We start from the raw sequence: 20084 nt of genomic DNA on the forward strand, positions 1-20084 counted from the left end.
GTAGCTGATGTAAGCTATGCCTAGAGACAGTGTAAACATATTTCTCTGACTAATTAACATGTCACATCGTCCACAGAGGTGAAAATACCTTGTGTAAGATAAAGTCATCATCAGCATCCTGTGTTAGCAGTTAGCTGTATCTTAAGTTAGCTCATCTGAAGAGGCAGTTGTTGTTACTCATCCAACACCAAAACTAACAATTTCTGTTTGCTTTTTTAAAATTACAAAACATACACACAGAAATATGTTTTCACTAGGGTTCTGCATTATTGCTCAACTGATATGAAAAGCTGATAACCAATACCAATATCCATTTTAATGTGCTGAAAGTTTCAATATCTGATCACACTGGTCGATGTAATTGAATATGATTGACTCTAAAACAGACTCTGATAGTTTTAGATAAACTTTAAATTTACTGACTGATCAGATTGTCAGTTTTCAACTGTGAACTGTCACGGTCATTTTACAATTCACATTTCTTCATTCAAATAAATAGCAGAAACGTTTAAAGATTACAGTCTGAATTGTTACAAATGTTTTAGATTCTTATAAGTTTGGTTGTTTTTGTTAATTATGTCTTATTTTTTATCAGTTTTCCTTATAGATTTTTTTTGCATTATAATATGTTAAATTCATGCTAAAGATTAGGTTTGTTATGTTAACCATGATGGTGTACAGGTTGTATTGCTGTAATAGGTTTGAGCAAGCGGGTGCTGACAGTTAGCACAATGCTACTAAAAATGATGTTCTGTAACATAGCATAGTGAGACAGCGAACTTAAAAGGCCCATAGTCCATGTTTTGCAAGGTCATCGCTTTATGGCAGTGTCTCTGCTTATGCTGACTCACTCCTACTACATATTATTATGAACGGATGGACAGTACTTTAATAAACATTACTTATTCATGACTCTCCATTGCTGGATATTTAAGTGGCTGTATGCAAATTCACTCTCTTTTTTTGTGTATGTGTGTGTTCTGCAGGTGATGATGACCGGGACACAGATCTCTTCCTGTGTGACACCAACACTTGCAAGTTTGATGGCGAGTGTCTCAGAATAGGGGACATTATTACCTGCATCTGCGACTTCAAGGTGAGCCTGCGGTGAACCTATCATTGAGTTTATTTTGACCTGCATACACTCTTAAAAAAACATTGCTCTTATATAGAAGATATATATATAACCATGAACACCCAGAGAACCATTTGCACGTTCTCTGCATGAGGAAATGGTTCTTTAGATTGATGGAGAATGTGTTGTATGTAGAACCTTAATGAAAATAGTTCTACATAGCGTCAAAAAGGGTTTTTCTATTGTTACAAGCTTGACATCATAACAACAGAAGAACCCTTTTTGGTGCTCTATAGAACCATATACAACACGTTCTCCGTCAATCTGAAGAACTATTTCACCATGCAAAGAAACATTTAAGCAAGCGAATGGTTCTTTTAGTGGTCATGGTTCTATATAGAACAATTGTCTATACTAAAGAACGTTTGAAGGACCATCTTTTTTTCAGAATGAGAACTAATGTAATTCCTTTTCAGACTTACCCTATTCACAGTTTCAAGTCAACCCAATTGTAGCCCAATAAAATTCTGTAGAATAATAATAATAATTATAATCATAATAATAACTTTTATTATTATAAAAGTACCTGTGGCAGCTCAAAGTGCTTTACAGACAGCTAAACTCAGAAAATTATCAGTCCAGCTGTAGAACCTGATGACCACCAACCAAAGATGGAATAACTCCACATTCCCAATAAATTTAGCTTAGTGATAATTATCATTAGGGATATAGTTATGACTTTTTATGGCCGATTCCAATTTCACTTTCTTTACAGTCTGTGCAAAAGTTATGGCATACCTTTTATTTTTTATGGTGTACTTTTTTCCAATAAGTAAACATTTTGTACTACATTTTTTGCAGAACAGATGCCATATTTAAGTGTGTTCTCTGTAGAGGATGTGTTTTTTATTTAACTTAGAAAATCAACGAAACATGTAGTTTAACCAGGGAGCCCAAACTTTCAGACTGTATAGTAGCAGCATTCAAATGCAGCATGAGTGACCTTGCCTGGTTCAGGTTATTAACATCATAAAATTGCGACACAATTGGTGGAAACAAAAATAATAAACTAGCCAATGGCCAGTTGTTCATTTGTAGCAACAATCTGCTGGTTCTGACTGTGCACTTACATACACAATTAGCTGAACTAAGTTATAAGAAACTAGACATAGTAAAGAAGTGTTTTTGAGTTGTAAAAGAGACTACTGCAGTTATAGTCCTGCTTACACACATGCCAACATAGTCTGACTTAACTGCAACGTGAAACACTTTCATAACGCAACTTAATTTACACATGTGTGAAATTCGCATTACAAAAGAGGCTGATGCAATTTAAAAACATCAGCCTCTTTTTTTTCACTTCCATCTAAATACCTCATGTTGTCTCATGCCTCAGAAGTGTGAGCCCTTATGGCTTCTGCCACTCAGGTTTGCATTGGTGTCATAAAGCTGTGAATAAATGTGTGATACTGCAGAACGCAGCGCAAAATGTTGCTCATGCTTTATTTGAATGCTGCTGCCACACCTGTACAAAAAGTCAAAGCATAATTATACAAGACTCACTGAACTAAACAGCCACTAGCAATGTGGCACCTGTATGTATCTTTGATTCATGATCTATAAATAGGCAAAAAATAGTGACTTTGGCTAATAGAAGGTGCTGGAATGTGTTTCATGTGTTCACTCAGCTCACAGAGAAAAAATAGCTCTTTGAAATTATGAGATTAAAATGTGTTTTAAGTGGTTGCACAAACATAAAATATGTTACATTAACACATATTTTAATTGTGTGCAGACACTTGACACATTTTAGTTATGAACACGTTAGAAAAAAATAAGATCGGCCTAAAAAAATGGGCCAATTTGGATAAAAAGAAATTGGAAAATGCCATAAAAATGTGTGATCAGTGCACCTGTAATGGTTATGTGTCCAAATTAGGGCTGAGCGATATGGTTAAAAATGTATCTCGATATTTTTCGGCCATCTTTGATAGAGTGGCCTGAGTAGCATTTTACAGGCATCACAAACCCAACCATAAAATTAATATTTTTTAATGAAAATGTGTTTTTGATTGGTACAACTTAATTTTACATATTTATACATCCCAACCGTAGTTACTTTATTCATGCTGGGCTCTCAACATGTCTATGAGGGAATCCATGGTGCCAGATTAAAATCTGTTTAGTGTAAAGTAGGGATAAAATGAGGCCAAGGTTGGAGACATGCTATGAGAAACCAACATGGGATATTTGCACTTGACCTAAGTCCAAGAAATATTTGAGAAATGGTGCCCAAACCTGACCCAACAAAACTCTGAAAGTGAATAGTCAGGTCCCATCAGGTTCAGAAGCATATCTCTAGCTCTAAGCCATATGCAAGCTTTCAAAAGAAGCATTCTTTGCCCCAGTGTCACCATCTAACCCGGCATGTTTACAGCATTATAAAACAAGACATTTTTACCCTGTTGTAGGCTGAAAGTGTTTGTTTCTCCAAGGATGGACTGAATACTTGAATACTTGTAGTGGAAACAGTAAACAATGTGGCAGGCGTAATGAGAAGAGAAGAAAAGCTGCCTGTAAATCTGATCATTTAGTGTATTCAGATGACTTTGACATATCTCAGTGTCAGTATTTTTGGTGTTTACTCTGCCTGTGTGGCACTTGGTGGATTTATTTTATACTTCTCCTCCATGCACAGCTTGTTCCTGCTCTGCATAAATGGTTTTATTTTGTCCGGTCAATAGTCTATTGATGCCTCACTGCTGATGATATATAAAAGATGAATTCCATTTTCATAGGCTGCAGCTTAATTCCACTCCTTTGGCTGGTACATCTATATAAATTAAGCATGACCCCTTTGAAATTTTAAGCATGCAGTTATTTTGAAACCTCTATTTTTTCTCCCAGCGTATTGGAAAATTGAATTATCAGTGTGCTATTTGATGTCACGGTAATTGTAGCTGCAATGTGTTAATGTAATAAATTCACATGGCACTGTTTTACTTTCAACTGACTTGACTGGCTCGTTGTCTTGTCGAAGGAAGTTAACTACCACTCCTATCCAATTTAGCCTTGGCTTACAGTCGAGTGTGGAATGTAAAAGGAGGGAGTGTGCGAGAGAGAGAGAGAGAGAGAGAGAGAGAGATAGAGAGAGAGAGAGAGAGAGAGAGACGTCCTTAATAATCTATTTGAGTTTAGCCTAAATGAAAATGGATTACAGCACTTTCAAAGCACTGAGCAGACAGACACTCGATGAGTCAGTTATTTTTATCCCAGCTCGCAAGGCACCATTAGTCTCTTTGGTGAGATAAATAACGTTACCAGTTCAGTTCCCTCCCTTCTCCTCCTCCCTTCCTGGCTTTTTGTTTTTTGTTTTAGCCAGACAAAATAAGTCTCTTGCAACAGGACGGCATTTAAGGACAGAGGCTGTTGTGTTTCCGGGCACACTGGATCACATTGTTTTCATTTTAGAGCCTGTTACCTCCGGCGAGGTCCTCGTGCAAACATGGCCTTCCCCGATTAGCATGGGCTGCCGAGTGCATGTATGCAGCTGGAGAAGCCTGACGTCAGAAAGCTTAAACCTAATCATGGCCTATGTCTTTATTCCATTAAGTGGAGTAATTCATCAAAGGAGGATCCTCTTAAGAGTTGTGTCAGAGCCGCAGCCCGGGAGGGGTGGGGTGGGGTAGTGAGAGGAGCCGGGGGATCTTTCTGGAAGCTACAGCTAGCTGGGAAGAAGGGAAGTGGGTTTGATCTCTAGGGATGAATAGAGGTCATTCAGCTCCTGGTGTCCATTCGCCGATGTTTATTCACCTCACACCAGGCCTTTCAGGCTTCGTGGCTGCTTGGGATACGCTCTTTTATGGCTCCTTGTTTCTCCGTAATAGCTGCCTTTTTGGGCTGAGTGGTTCAGCACTCTAGTGAGGTCTCCTAAAAAGGGGTTGGCTTTTCTTGCCTATGTCAATTGGTTGCTGACACTCGAGATGCCATATCAGTATGGATTAGTATTGATATTGAACCGATATCAGCAGAAAATGCTTGTCAGCTATTGGAGGGGAAAACGAATTAATTCGATCCAGCCCTGTAACAAATCTAAGCTGAAATACCACATACTGAAGTTGTGTGAAATGTTATTAGCTGTGTATTTCTTCCTGTGCTTGAGTAGTTTGAGCTAGGGATATGCATAATTTTGAGATGTAACAGTCCATAAGAGTTAATGAATGGATATTCAAATAACCACAGAAAAGTAAAAAAAAATGCTAAGAAACGAGAAGAAGTATTGCACCTGCAATGAATGTTGAGCTTACAGTCTTGACTCTTGACTCTGATTGGCTGACAGACTCAACCCAAGGCATAAGTAAACAGCTATCCTAATAACAATAATTATTCTCAACATGGAGAAACGGATAAAAAATCACAGAAGAAATTATGTATTTATTTTAGAAAAACAACACACCTGAGCATTTGGCGCTCGCATTTCAGACTAGCAAAGTATAACATACTTACTTGCTAATTTGAGCAAAACGTTTACATTTTACAGTTCAATTAAAACATTAAATTGGCATTTCACTGAACTGTTGGCTTGTATATTTGCTCCATTTTCATGTGAGGAAAGATAGCAAGTACCCGAATAGTGATTTTAATTTGAATACTGGTGCCTTGAGCAGTTAACTGAGTGCAGCGTGCCGATAAACATGCCTAGTTTGAGCCTACTTTTAGATGTTTTTTAGATATTAAGTGAAGTACTTCAATTAAATTACCCCACTATAAAGTGTAGTAGTTTGTCAGTTAATGTTGGAATCAGAAAAGAAAAAGTGGTGTCATACCATCTCTGACTAGCCATTAGCCATTATTGTTTCTGTACACAGCATTGCATTTCTGTATGCTATCTGTTAATGCTGTTGCAAGTACAAAAACAATGGAAATGGATGTGGATTTTAGCACTTATAATGTCCCATTAGACAGATGGTTCATGTGCCAAATCAATATTGTGTTTTTTGTAGTTGTCTTGACTTTCGGAAATTGTGTAATATTAATAGCTCTCAATTTGCGTGATTCAATTAGAAACTAGCATTGGCATTGTTGAGCAAGAGAGCTTTGCAACCTGGAGGCAAGAGAAGTATGCCAAAAATAGCATAGCAAAACACCCTTTTAATCACTTTTAATCAAGCAGTATTGCTCAGCTATGCTTTCAAAGCTTAGGCCATATATTTAGAGTATGTTCTGCTTGTAGTGTTATATTTTATCTAAAGCTTGTAATGTTCATCTCATAACTGACTCATGTATATGCACACACACACATGCATATTAAGTTCTGTATGTTTATGTGCGCTATCGACTGATTTTGGCCAAGGTGTCGGACATTTAAAGCTAAAATGGAAACAGATGACTGGGCGGTTGGATTTACAGTAAATTTCAGGACCAAGTTGTGTCACATTTCATAAATCTGTCCTTTCTCAAGTTACTCACAGTGAAAGAGCAGGTCAGTTTTTTAAGGTGTCAACAAGTGTTCATTGATTTGAAACAGCCCAGATCCCTCACTGTGCTTTCTTTTTATTGCTGCTGTGGTCCTGGGTTTTGCCATTTATCTGTTTGGCTTGTTTTCCATGTCTTTTCATAAGGCATTTTGTCATGCCTAGTTGCAGCCTGCTGGGTTACCGCATGTACAACCGTGACCCGTGTTTGCTTTTTGTTGATGAGTCACTTTATTGTGACTCCTCTCATCTCAGGCTTTGACATGCTGAGTCATTCATCTGTCTTGCTTTCTTTTTTTGCACTTGATTTACTGTATCATATGGACATCACTTCGCCTGCAGTACATTGTTTGGGGTTTGTGGTGCCTCTTTGTGCCTCAATCTAACACTTGCTGTATGTCAGTCCCTTGTCTTTAGTGATGTGTGGTCTTGGCCCTCTGTCTAGCACGACTGATCAATTTTTGCACTCACTCTCACTCTCTCTGTCTTGCTCTGTCTTTGCTTGGCTGGCACTCACACTCCTTTTTCCCTGCTTGATGCAGTAGTCCCCTTGCCACCCTGCCTGCTGACATAACGTAGGTGCCATTTTCGATGGATGTGGTTCCCTGCCATACCAAACACTGTTGGGATTGAGTTTTAACATGGCAGCAGAGTCCAAATGGGTCTGCTTGTGTAAGGGTCCCTCTTTGCAGGCACCTTTCAGTGGCATACTTCTGCACAGGAATGGTAGGCTGAAACGTACGGTGGAGGCATTCCCCTTGGACCTCAAACTGGCCGATCATCTCATCCGTGATCATGCAGTCCTCGTTACATATATTTACATGCATTTATGATCCCTTTATCCAGCAGCAAGATGGCCTCCTGCTCAATGGCGGCAGATTTAATGCCGGTCTCTTATTTTTTGGCTCCATTGAGGATTACAGTGGGGGGGGGAGGGATACCTGGGGATGGTCCTCAGATTTACTATGATGCAAGCATGCATTGTTTTTTTGTAGAACAAGCCCAGAATATTCTCTGAATGGTTGCATTAGCAAGTCCTATTAGTATCTAATCCTTTGAATGATTCAAGTAACCACAAAGTACAAGAATAGCCTTAAAGATTTTGCTTCTAAACACCTATGATACCTGTTTACCTGAGATTAAAAAACACACCAATTATCACCTTCCTTTGCTCTTCTACCTCACTTTCATCATTTCTCTATCTGTTTCTCAACCTTTCCGTCCTCAGCTCATTTTAGCAACTTTGGACTCTCACTTTTTGTGTGGGTGTCTTTCACCCCTCAACGCCCCTCTTAATAGCTTTAGCTGAAGATGAACAGCCTCGGTACCTCTGAGAGGTCCCGCAGGATACCACTGCATAGTGCTTGAAAGGTTAACTCCCACCGATGCATTACAAATGCAGCAATTAAAATGAGGCAGGCAGTTCTTGCAGAGGGGAAAAAGGACCGGTTTCCTAGTGCAGGTCTCTGTGTGACTCGAATGAGAATCCAGGCATGGCACTGCCACCTGTTGATTTTTATCTCTCCCTGGTGCATAAGAACTCTGATGTGTTAGAGGATAATGCTGTCTCGGACCTTACCGAGGGCTGCAGTGCGACTGCCTTGAGAAAGCTAGTTGCCTAGGGAATGCAGAGCAAGGGGTAAGGATGGGGGGTGCTAACTCCATTGAGAGCCTCTTCCCTGGATAGTAGCATCTGTGTCAGCCCTTGTGCAGCTCTCCTCAGCCTGTCAGACACCATTACCGAAGAGACGTCTCTCCTGACAGGGCCCGGGAGCTCCTCGCCGAGGAGAGGCTCACTCTAATCAAGAGCAGACTGCCAAGCGGTTAAAGAGGGAGGCAGAAGCCAATGCACCGCCCTCCCCACACAAACCACACCACCACCACCACCACTGTCAGAAGTAGGCAGCACATACTATTCTGGCGAGGGCATCCTGGCAATGGGGAATGTCACTCAGTCAGACAACGGCAGACATGTCTCTGTCTGAGGGGCGGAAAGAATACATCATCTGGAGAGACACGGAGCAGATTCTTTTTTTTCTGTCCCTCTCTCAGGGATATCGTGGCTGATCTCTTTCTTTTTTTCTCTCCATGACCCTCTTTCACCCACCCTCCCTCAGAGCTGTCATAGATAATGTGCATCTTTGAGAAGGCTGGGACTGAATTCAAACGTACTAAGACAGAGTTGCTCTCTTGCTCCCCCACGATAAGGCTGAAGTTGAATTTATCACTCTGGAAGGGTACCTTAATCCCTTCCTCAGCATTGGTCAGAACTGCTTTGCGTCTAACCTGTGGGGCAGGTTCTCAGGCGACAAGCATTTTGGAATGAAAAGACTAATTACGTATGACAGAATAAGTGTCCTTGCAAAAGACTGTCCGATTCTTGTTCAACCCACTGGTCTAAGGTAAATCCCTTAGTGCTGAGCTAATTGTCTGACAAAAGACGTGATTTTTTTTCTTTGCTATCCCCAAGGGGCCTTTAACATGTCAGGAACGCTGTACCAGACATCCATCACACCGCAGGCTTGGCTTACAGCACTCAAACAAAAAATCTCAGTCAAAGCCTCTGTCTTTTGTCAGAAGCCCCAGGTGGAGCTCCCTCGTGCTAGGTGCATTCAGTAACTTCGTCCACATTGGCAAAGTGAAGCTGTGTAGAGCTGACCTTCAGTTTCTAACAAAAATAACACGGATGGGAGTATTGCGGATGGGAGTATTGCGAAATGGAGCAGTACAGATGCCGGGTGGCAAAGTTCTGGAATCCAAAGAGCCCATGTCCTGGCATGCCCTTCCTCTCCTCAGGGCTCAGCGTCTTTGACAGATTTGTTCTTCTGATAAGAATCAGATGCTGTTAACTGATATGCACCAGATAGTGCAACTGCAAACTTATAGGGAGGTGGGGGAGAAGTGAGAGGGGCAAGAAAGAGGTCTGAGGCAGACGGCTTGTCTGCGACTGTGTCTCTGCACATGTCAGGTTAAATTGAGTGAGTATGTGAGTGTGTGTCCGCAACTACGCTCCATGTCTCTCCCCTGGCTGTTTGCAATCATGGCCTCTCACTCACAGTGCACTTTCCCCATCACCGTGTGCTCTCATGTTTCTCGGCTTGTGCTGTCTCAGCCATCTTAATGCGCCCGGGGGTCAGTTCTCACAAAGGCATTTTGGGTGAAAGAAGGGGTACATAATGTCTAATGATGCAAATGGATTGGATCATGTTGCGCAATGCATAATTAACTCGGTGTACCCATTTCCTATCAAGCTGTTGAATATCCAGGGAGGAGTCAAGTACACTGGGATGCTTTTCTTATTCCCTTCGCTCCATTCAGAAGCTACATTAGTGGGTTGCAGGCTGGGGGACCATATGGGAGCCTGGCATTAGCCCTCCAGACATCTTGCCATTTTAAATATAACACACTAAGATTTCACACTCACTCATCGGCATGCTTGTGAGGAGCTCTCACACATGGACTGTATACAAACATGTACATGCTCTAAATTAATCATTTGTAGTTGCCACATATGGTACCAACACATTTCACTTGCAACAGATACCTTTAGGCTTAGGCACACATACACAGTATCCTTCTCACCTTGCTCACGCGGCCCTTGCACAGCTGTTGGAGAATAAAGGTCTACTGTCTTAGCACCTCGGCAACTGTCTCTGCAGCTCTCAGACCTCGGGCTGACCTGATTGCTGTGCAACCGATTGCTGTTCCTGATGTCTTACAGGGGCTTATGCAGTCTTACACAGCTTTGGGTCTGTTTTATCACTACACTGATCTCTAGCTACTCTGCACTATCCCCTGTGTCTGACTCTAATTGCTTGTCTCAGTACAGTCTGTTCCCGCTGCCTTCTGAGGCAGGTCTCGTTGTGCAAGCTTATTTGGGATCGCCACGGTTAGCTTGGATGGATTGACTTGTCTTTGGACGAAACGGCTGTTTTGTGGCACTGGGCGGATGAATCGGTGGCCTAATGGATGGATTGATTAATGCTTAAGCAGGAGGCAGGATTGGATTAATTGATGGATGGACTGAAAAATGAAATCAGGGATGGCTAGTCACATGCTCCGGAGGGAGTTCTTGCACAATAGCGCACTATCACGTCTCTTACATCATCTACCTCCTTCTCATTTTCTCTTCACTTACCTTTATCAAGAAAACATATAAACTGACACATTTAGTAAAAAGAATTGTCTCTGTGTTATGATATTTTGGTCAGCGGAGGGTCAGTGAAGTGTTTAAAAGGCTGAGCCCTCTCCTGGGCTGTGTACTCCTGCATTAGGCCAGGATAACAAGTCCTAATACATAACAGAATGAGGAAAGTATTGAGGAAGCAACGGAATGTCTCCACTCTCACAAGCAAGAGCCACAGCAGCCCCTGCAGGGCATGTGTGGAATTGCCTTATGCCAGTGCAGGTGTCATGCAAAAATGTGTTGTGTTATTGTATTATTCACACTGGTATGCACCTTACAATGAATGCGCTAAGTTAGTTGTTGTAAAGTACATATAAAACTCACCTACACACAACAGATTTCTGTAAAAAATGCATTGACCTTTGTTAGGGTGTACTACATTGCATTAGCATTTATACTGTTTGGGTGGGGCAATTCTTTGGACTGAGATTGCGCATAATACCTATTGGTCTGAACTGTCTTGCTTTTGATCACATGCTGCTTATTATTCAGTCTGCCTATTTCTCTGCTTTAAATGCCTCTCCATCCCTCATTATAACATGCATTCCTCTTTACTGATGTGTACTAGGGCCTGAATGATATGAAAATATGATACTGAATTTAAGGGACTACTTCTGATATCCCATAATTTTAGATTTATAAGTTAGTTAGTTTTATTTTATTTTATACCATTTTATACTTTTATACAATAGTTTTATCTAAACTGTGCTTTACTAGTTTTTCAGTTCTTAACTGTCACAACTTAAAGTTTGGTGCCTGTGTATCACCACTTAATTTTCTAGTTTTTTATTAGTTCTGTTAATGGTTCTTGTTTTTCATTAGTTCTGTTAATAGCTCTGTCATATAGTTGGTACAACTGTCTAATTTGCCTTATTGTTACAAGTCTGAATCCTATCAATGCCACAGCTAGTTGCGTAAAAGCTGTGCATTAATGCAGATATTTTCGCCGATAACAACAAAACCGTCGGATGTCAAAATATATCAGCCATCTGGTATATCGGCCAGGCCGTAATATATTTTTTAATCTATTCTTGTTCCTCTTTATGTTTATCCATGACTGACCAGATGAATGTTATCGATGCTACTCTATTACATAACCCTGAACCTACATCCTTTCAGTCACCAAGCCCATGTTCTTTTTCACCTCCATGCCTCTGAATCACCCGTACAGTGGTCTCATTCACATTCCATTAGAGACGCTATTTATCCACTGAAAGCTGTTCAGAGCTTGTCAGTCCTTTTTATTCTCCTATAGCTTCAGCAGACTGCTCAGCAACTCCTTTGGCTGTGGGGAGAACAGTTTTCCTCATCACTGGCTACGCTTCCTAAAGGATGGAGGTTTTAATACCCTCCCTCCCCTCAGGGGTCCGAGCATAAAAAGACCGAATCGCAGGGGCTTGGCAAAACAGGCGCCTCTCAAGACACCCTGGGGTCCTGCAGGGCATCTTTCGCGCTGTTGCATCATGTCTGGCTAAAAGCGAAGGTTTGATTGAAAACTCTGAGCTGTAGAGATGCAGACAGGGAAGAGGGGTTTGAAAGCTGGGTGAAGGCAGCTCCTGAATCTCTGTCTTCTCTTCCCCTTCCCTTCTCTCTCTTTCTGTCTCTCCCTTGTCTCTGTCAAACTCCCCCTCTGCTTCACTTGCAATCTATTTTGAGACCACCGAGTCCTTCATAACTTCTCGTTCTTTTCTCATGAGATTTCTCAATCTCTTTATTCCCTACGATCTCTGTGGTGCAATACTCTTGCTGAGTGGCTTGGAGCACTCTTGGCAATCTTTTGATTCAGTCCCCTCCCTCTCTCACTCTCTCTCTCTCTCTCTCTCTCTCTCTCTCTCTCTCACTCTCTCTCTCTCTCTTTATCTATCTATCTGTCTGTTTTACGTAACTCTCGACATATGTATCACTGCCTGTTTATCTGTCCACTTCTCTCCCTCTTTGTCTCTGCCAGGAGGTTCCTGTAGTTGTCCTCTAATATTGATTCATTTGGTGGTGGTGAATCATTTATTTCAATAATGATTTTCATTAAGAGCCGACCATACCCAAAATCTGTGAATGGTTTCCTAATGAGACTTTTCCTTGTTCTATTTTTATGCAGACTTTATGTAATCCATCAGCTGCGTTTATGTGATCAACCTCCATCTAGCCATCCAATGCAAGCGATGTACTAGCGTATCCGCCCGCTCTTTCTCCATTTCATTCTTTCCTTCTCCTCTTTCTCCCTCCCTCTTGATCTCCCACTCAACCGGATCCCTTGCACCGCTGCCAGCCTTGGCTCAGACAGCTCCCCTACTGCATTATACCGCCTTTTGGCCGATAAAACAGCAGGCGCAGAGAGAGCTTCAGGATCGATGGGCACGGTTCTTTCTCTGACCCCTTGCCGACTGGCCACCGGCCATACGGCCGTTCAGCCAACCTGTGAGCAGACAGGCCTGTGCTGCCACCATTCCTGACTCTCCTGGGGTTCCAGACCTGCCATGTGCATGGAATGAGGCTTCAGCCAGGTGTACATGTGTGTGGCATCACCTCATTCCCTTGAAAACTGGCATGAGGAGTGGACGTGCTCCAGTTTCCACCAGGCCACCCACTTTATGTGCAGAAAAATGAGAGGGCAAAGGCAAGCAAGCCCTCCTTGATGCTGTAGTGCAGCCAAAAACGACTGAATCATATTTCGGTGTGTGGATTTTTGGAGTGTCTTTCTTTTAAAGAAAGACTGGAGTTATGCTAATAGTTACTGCCACAGACATCATCACTGAGATCTCAGTGCAACTAGTACATCGGTGTCGATTTTGGCTTTCCTTTTAGATGCCTTTGGTTGCACTGACACTCATTTGCTCAGTGTGCACACTTAAAACCACCATCCTTGAAGGTACCTTTGAACTCTTGCTCACTTATGAAGCAAATGCTAATCAGCCAGATGTGTTGACATGTTACGGCTAAAGACTTACAAGTGCATCTCGCATCTGTCCCGAAATGTTGCCTCCTGGTTTTGCCATCTTGAAGTCGAGCGCTCTCTCTTGCCGCCTGAGAACTTAAAGTGCAAAGCTGCCAGGATGTATTTCAGCCTTCCTTACAGTGTCCTCATTTACATTCCCCACACACGTCTCCATATTCTCTTCTGCTAGCTGTTTACCCAATTGCCTTCCCTAAAAAACTTGAGTTGCTAAAATAGCTGAGTTCAGCTTGGGGGTATGTAGGCCAACTTTATGTTCATTTGCTTTAAACATCAAAACTATGTCCTCTCCAGACTTTGTTTCATCATCAAGCTGAGTTGTTGAATAGGACGAAGCTTGTATCAAAGTAAGCCTGAAGGGGGACGAGATGCAAAGGTTTAAGGAAGGTTTTTTAAGGTGCTATGTAACAATGTGGGCTAAAGCAGAGACTTTCAGCAGGTCCGTCTTTCTGATCGGTTCTGGCTTCCGTTTGCACTCAAGGCAACTTTCTATAGAAGTGGTTCTCAATCACAGTTCTCAGTCTAGGGTGAGGAAACCTTGTGCTTCACAAGTGTGGTACATGCTTAAAATATGGTTGGTGTGTGGCAAGTTAAATAAAACAAGGCTCTTCAGGGCACTACATGATGAGAATAGTAGCAGCTGTATTAAGAGACATTTCACTTTTCTTTCTATGTACAAGTGTGATGCACATAATAAGGTTGTCTAAAAGTAGTTGTTCATGTTGCCTGGGCATGTAGCATAATTTTTTTAAACTGTCCTTATAAAACAAATAGTTCCAATCCTAAATCTTTTTTGGCTGAGCCATATTCAAATCCTAACAGGCTAAACAACTCCACCATTAATATTTTTTGTTAGGTTTTGAGTTGAAGTGTTTGCTGATTGATTCACTGTAAAACTGCAATATAAAAAGTAAAAATATGCTATTTGAATGTGGTCATGCTTCAAATGTCTGTTTTTAGTTACATCTGCCTTTGTTAGTATTAAACACAGTGTGGCTAAATAAATGTGTTAGCTTATTGCTAATATAACATTAGCATTATGGTTGTGGTGGAAATTTGTTGTGTAAAAACGATTTATGAAGCGATTACAGGTGAATAATTATCAGTCAAGCATCAGTCAATCAGTGAGACTCCTGTAAAGTCTGTAAGCAACTGAAGATTATTTAAAGGTATCCAAACCATGAAGGCAGGTTGGCCTGATGTTACTGAACCATAGCTTAAGAGAATAACCTCCTTCATCTTCCCACCTTTATGGTAAACATCCTGTATGCACCAACATTCTTGAAGCTAAATCTACTGAAGATCCAAATCTGTTGCTCTAACTTCTCAGACTAGGAAAATTTAGTACCACGATTTGCAGATGCACTACAACAGTCAAAGGTATTCATCTATTTGACCTTAAATTTAACATATTAAGGACTTTACACTCAACAAAATGGTTTCTTGTCAAGTGAAATCTTAAATCTGGTCAAAAAGTGTAATAGATTTTATGTGGAGATTGTTGTAACATTTCTAGACATTTTTATTCATTAATTTATCATTGTTTTAGGTGATTTTAGGCAAATTATCTTATTATATTGGCAGACTGAAACAAAGTTGAAACAAGCCAACTTGCTACTGTACAGAGATCACTTTACACAATAATGTCCAGAAATAAGTTTAATAATCTCCTAATGAAGTTAAGAAAGAAATATTAAATATGTAGGCAAGATGTAAGATAATTGCACTTGCCAAGGTACCATTTTTTGCAGTGTAATTAGATGATGAGATGAATCAATATTGTGGTCCATGATTCTGAAGTACTGCTACTGAAAAGCGCTTTTCTATGCCACACAATTACGTGGCTGAGCTGTTTTTCGGACTGTGGAGACCCTCCAGTTGGGAATGTTTGGACTGAACTGAATCTTTAATGGGGATTTATTCCTTAAAATCTCTTATAAGTTTAGAACAAGGCATAATCAATGTCTGAAAAATAGGGCTGCTTCGGTCAGTATTGAGATCGTGATTATTTAATACAGTTACTCACTGACTTTGGAAATATCATGCATTTGTTAAATAAAAAAAAAACTTGTCTTTTAACACTGGATTTCCTTGAACTTTAAATAGAATTCCACTGAAAAACAAAAAAGAAAAAAATAAAATAAATAAATTTATATGCCAAAATAAGTAGGATGAGTTTGGGCTTTAAGGGAGGGGAGAAGAAATAAGCAGTGTGACAATATAAGAAGGCAGCATTTAATAAAGAATCTGCTACTGCCCCTGAATTTCCTTGATTGAAGATAGTTAATATATATATTGGTGGTACTTATATGAAATCTAATATCATCGCTGTCCATTTTTATGCATCATTTGAGCACAGCAGCTGCTCTTGTGTGAACATTTCATGATGAATGGACCACTAGAAATGCTCTAAAATTGTTTGGAATAAAATCTATTTACATTAACATATGTTAAATGTAAAGAATTCAGTGGACAGAAACAATATCACAACTTTTGTTATTTGTAAACCAACACTGTTATTTTTCCAACACTGTTTCTCTTTTTTTGCAGTGCAACAATGACTTTGTCCCAGTCTGTGGATCCAATAATGAAAACTACGAGAACGAGTGTCTTCTTCGGAGGGATGCTTGTAAACAGCAGACTGAGATCTTGGTGGTCTCTGAGGGATCCTGTCCTGTTGGTAAGTTTCTTTTGTGTGCGTGTGTTTACTCTGTGTGAGAGTTTGTTTTACTGTAACTCTATTTCCCTTTAATGTCATGCTGGTGGTGTCATGTGTGATCTCTGTTGTGAGTAATTAAGTGTGTTAGAGCTATAGATTTATAAAGAGACCTATTTCCAATGGCGTCACTTTACACACAGTGAAGTGAAGCCACTTGGCTGCCACATTGGTACTCCCTTCCTGCACTGCAAAAAATTATATCTTGTCAAGTGAATTTGTGTTATATCTAGTTGACATCTTGAATATTTCTCATTACGCGATTGTTGTAACCTTATTAGGAGGTTATGTAACTTATTTCTAGACATTTATTACATGTTTTAGGTGATTTTAATAATTAAAATTGTCTCACTATATCAGCAGGTAATTTTTTAAAGAAACTTTGTAAGAAATTTGTAAGAAACAAGCCAACTTATCTGAGATAATAACTTATTAAAATCACTTAATGAAAAATGAGAAATACGTTAAATAATCTTCTTGTAAGGTTATAATAATCTCAAAATCAGAAATATTAGATATATCAACTGAATTTAATATACTTTCACTTGACAGTATATTATTTTTGCAGTGTGTGCTACTTGTCTATAGTCAAAATGTAAACATATTGCCAAAAAATGGAGATAAAACATAACTGCTGAAGTGTGCTGCAGCAATACCCCATTAATGGGCTGTGGCAAAACACTTCATGTGTAATTTCGGTGTAAAGGTCTTATGGCTAATAAAACCTAATCTAGACTGTTCAGCTTTTGCATTTTTGAGTTTCCCCAGGTGGTACAGATGTTTGGGTGTTATAGCGCTGTCTGTAAACAACTGACACTGTCCATACAAGCAAAGCACCTTGGCTCCTTCCAGGAGCTTAATGGGATGAAGATCCAAGACTTTTGCTGTAACTTCCCTGATTATGTAGTAGAACATATGGTACCACAGCACCTGAGAAATTTGGCTGCTAGTCATTTAGGTTCCCTGCAATTTGCTCACAAGTCTAATTTGGAAGTAGAAGATGCGTTGCTGTATGTGCTCCATAATGTTTATGAACTCCTGGAAAGGTCTAATGGATATATGAGATTTTTTTCTGTGTGCTTTTAAGTGGCCTAAAAAAGTACTAGAGGGTGAATATTCTACTTCTGCTATTAAAACTGATAGTAGAGTATGTACAAAAACGGTACAGTGCCGTTATAAGTAACTAACTGGTTAGCAATGCAATATTTGTTTTAGCTCTGTACTGAGGTAAAAGTGCAGAATGTCAGCTTTAATTTTCAGGGTCTATATACTTACTTGCAAATTCTTTGCAATTGATGACTGTCTGAAATCTGCAGCAGATAGATGTCACCAGACGTCAGCTTCTCTACTGCTGCTCTGCCAGGACTCTAATGCAACCCTTTTCAGTTCCTGCTTGTTTCAGGGGCTTTAGTCTTGACTTCAGTAAGTGAAATGCTGTTCGGTGAGGTTCAGGTCAGGTCACTGGCTGTGGTCTTGGAAATAAATCCATAAATGCTTCAGCAGTAGCTATCAGGTCATTGTGATGCTGCAAGGTGGGGCACCACTAAGATATCTTGCTCGTTCTGCCAGCAGTGATTTTGAGAGACAACAGATGTGACAAATGTAAACGCATCAACTAGAGTCAACTGTACACTCAAGATGGTTCTTCAAGGGTTCTTTAGTAAAGGGAATGATCTTATTTAGAATAATGAATTCTATTAATAACAATTTCATGCTTATAGGGTTCATTGCATGGTGAAGTGGTTCTTCAGACTGGATATTGTGTAGTCTATGGTTCTGTATAGCACCAAATAGGGTTCTGCTATTGTTACGAAGTCAAGCTTCTATATAGAACCATATACAAAACATTTTCAATCAGTCTATAGAACCAATTCACCATGCAGAGAACCAGAATCAGAATTAGAATCAAGCTTTATTGGCCAGGTATTCTTACACATACAAGGAATTTGGTTTTGGTTACAGGAGCTCACAGTGCACAGTATCAGACAAACATTTACACGTAGTAAATAAACTCACTCATACACAAACACATACACACACAGTCACACCTGTAAACCTTACATTGCACAAAGTGTGTGTCTTAAGTTAAAGTGCTGAGTGCAGCAGTTAAAGGGTGTATGGTGGCAAAGAAAGGGATCAGTGAGGTAACTGTCAGATAAGTGAGGTAATAAGGCAGGTACACTATATTGCCAAAAGTATTCGCTCGTCTGCCTGCACACACATATGAACTTGAGTGACATCCCATTCTTAATCCATAGGGTTTAATATGATGTCGACCCACCCTTTGCAGCTATAACAGCTTCAACTCTACTGGGAAGGCTTTCCACAAGGTTTAGGAGTGTGTTTATGGGAATTTTTGACCATTCTTCCAGAAGTGCATTTGTGAGGTCAGACACTGATGTTGGACGAGAAGGCCTGGCTCGCAGTCTCCGCTCTAATTCATCCCAAAGGTGTTCTGTCGGGTTGAGGTCAGGACTCTGTGCAGGCCAGTCAAGTTCTTCCACACCAGACTCGCTCATCCATGTCTTTATGGACCTTGCTTTATGCACTGGTGCGCAGTCATGTTGGAACAGGAAGGGGCCATCCCCCAAACTGTTCCCACAAAGTTGGGAGCATGAAATTGTCCAAAAGCTCTTGGTATGCTGAAGCATTAAGAGTTCCTTTCACTGGAACTAAAGGGCCGAGCCCAACTCCTGAAAAATAACCCCACACCATAATCCCCCCTCCACCAAACTTTACACTTGACACAATGCAGTCAGACAAGTACTGTTCTCCTGGCAACCGCCAAACCCAGACTCGTCCATGGGATTGCCAGATGGAGAAGCGTGATTCGTCACTCCAGAGAACACGTCCCCATGCTCTAGAGTCCAATGGCGGCGTGCTTTACACCTCTGCATCTGACGCTTTTCGGCCATGGAAACCCATTCCATGAAGCTCTCTATGCACTGTTTTTGAGCTAATCTGAAGGCCACATGAAGTTTGGAGGTCTGTAGCGATTGACTCTGCAGAAAGTTGGCAACCTCTGCACACTATGCGCCTTAGCATCCACTGTCCCCGCTCTGTCTTTTTTTGTGGCCTACCACTTCGTGGCTGAGTTGCTGTCATTCCCAATCACTTCCACTTTGTTATAATACCACTGACAGTTGACTGTGGAATATTTAGTAGTGAGGAAATTTCACGACTGGACTTGCACAAGTGGCATCCTATCACGATACCACGCTGGAATTCACAGAGCTCCTGAGAGCGACCCATTCTTTCACAAATGTTTGTAGAAGCAGTCTGCATGTCTAGGTGCTTGGTTTTATACACCTGTAGCCATGGAAGTGATTGGAACACCTGAATTCAATGATTTGGTTGGGTGATTGAATACTTTTGGCAATATAGTGTAAGTAAGATCCTGGAAGAAGCACTGGTCTGAGACGGTAGTTTCAGAGGATGGAATGTTGAGAGTGATAGTATATGCCAGTATATTTAGAAGTGCAGTTTAGAAGCTGGAATATTGTTTATGTGTAATATTTTAACTGTTCAAGAGAGTGATCGCTTGTAGGAAGAAGCTTCTCTGTAGCACCATTTAAGCATGATTGTTTTATATATAAAACTCATTCCCTTTTATTTAAGAACACTTGAAGAACCACCTTTTTTTAATAGTGTATCTGAGGAGACAGTTGTTGCAATTAACTTTG

General features: G+C 40.6%; 1 protein-coding gene across 2 annotated transcripts in view; it reads left to right on the forward strand.

Moving 5' to 3' along the window:
- tmeff2a (transmembrane protein with EGF-like and two follistatin-like domains 2a) overlaps window positions 1–20084 on the forward strand; it is a 134556-nt gene that overhangs the window by 23600 nt on the left and 90872 nt on the right. For both annotated transcript variants that reach the window (XM_036561931.1, XM_036561932.1), the window contains exons 2-3: window positions 987–1096; window positions 16236–16365. In XM_036561931.1, coding sequence (XP_036417824.1) covers window positions 987–1096; window positions 16236–16365 — 240 coding nt within the window. The remainder of the gene's footprint in view (window positions 1–986; window positions 1097–16235; window positions 16366–20084) is intronic.

Source organism: Colossoma macropomum, unplaced genomic scaffold (assembly GCF_904425465.1).
Source record: "Colossoma macropomum unplaced genomic scaffold, Colossoma_macropomum, whole genome shotgun sequence".
NCBI classification, from domain to species: domain Eukaryota; kingdom Metazoa; phylum Chordata; class Actinopteri; order Characiformes; family Serrasalmidae; genus Colossoma; species Colossoma macropomum.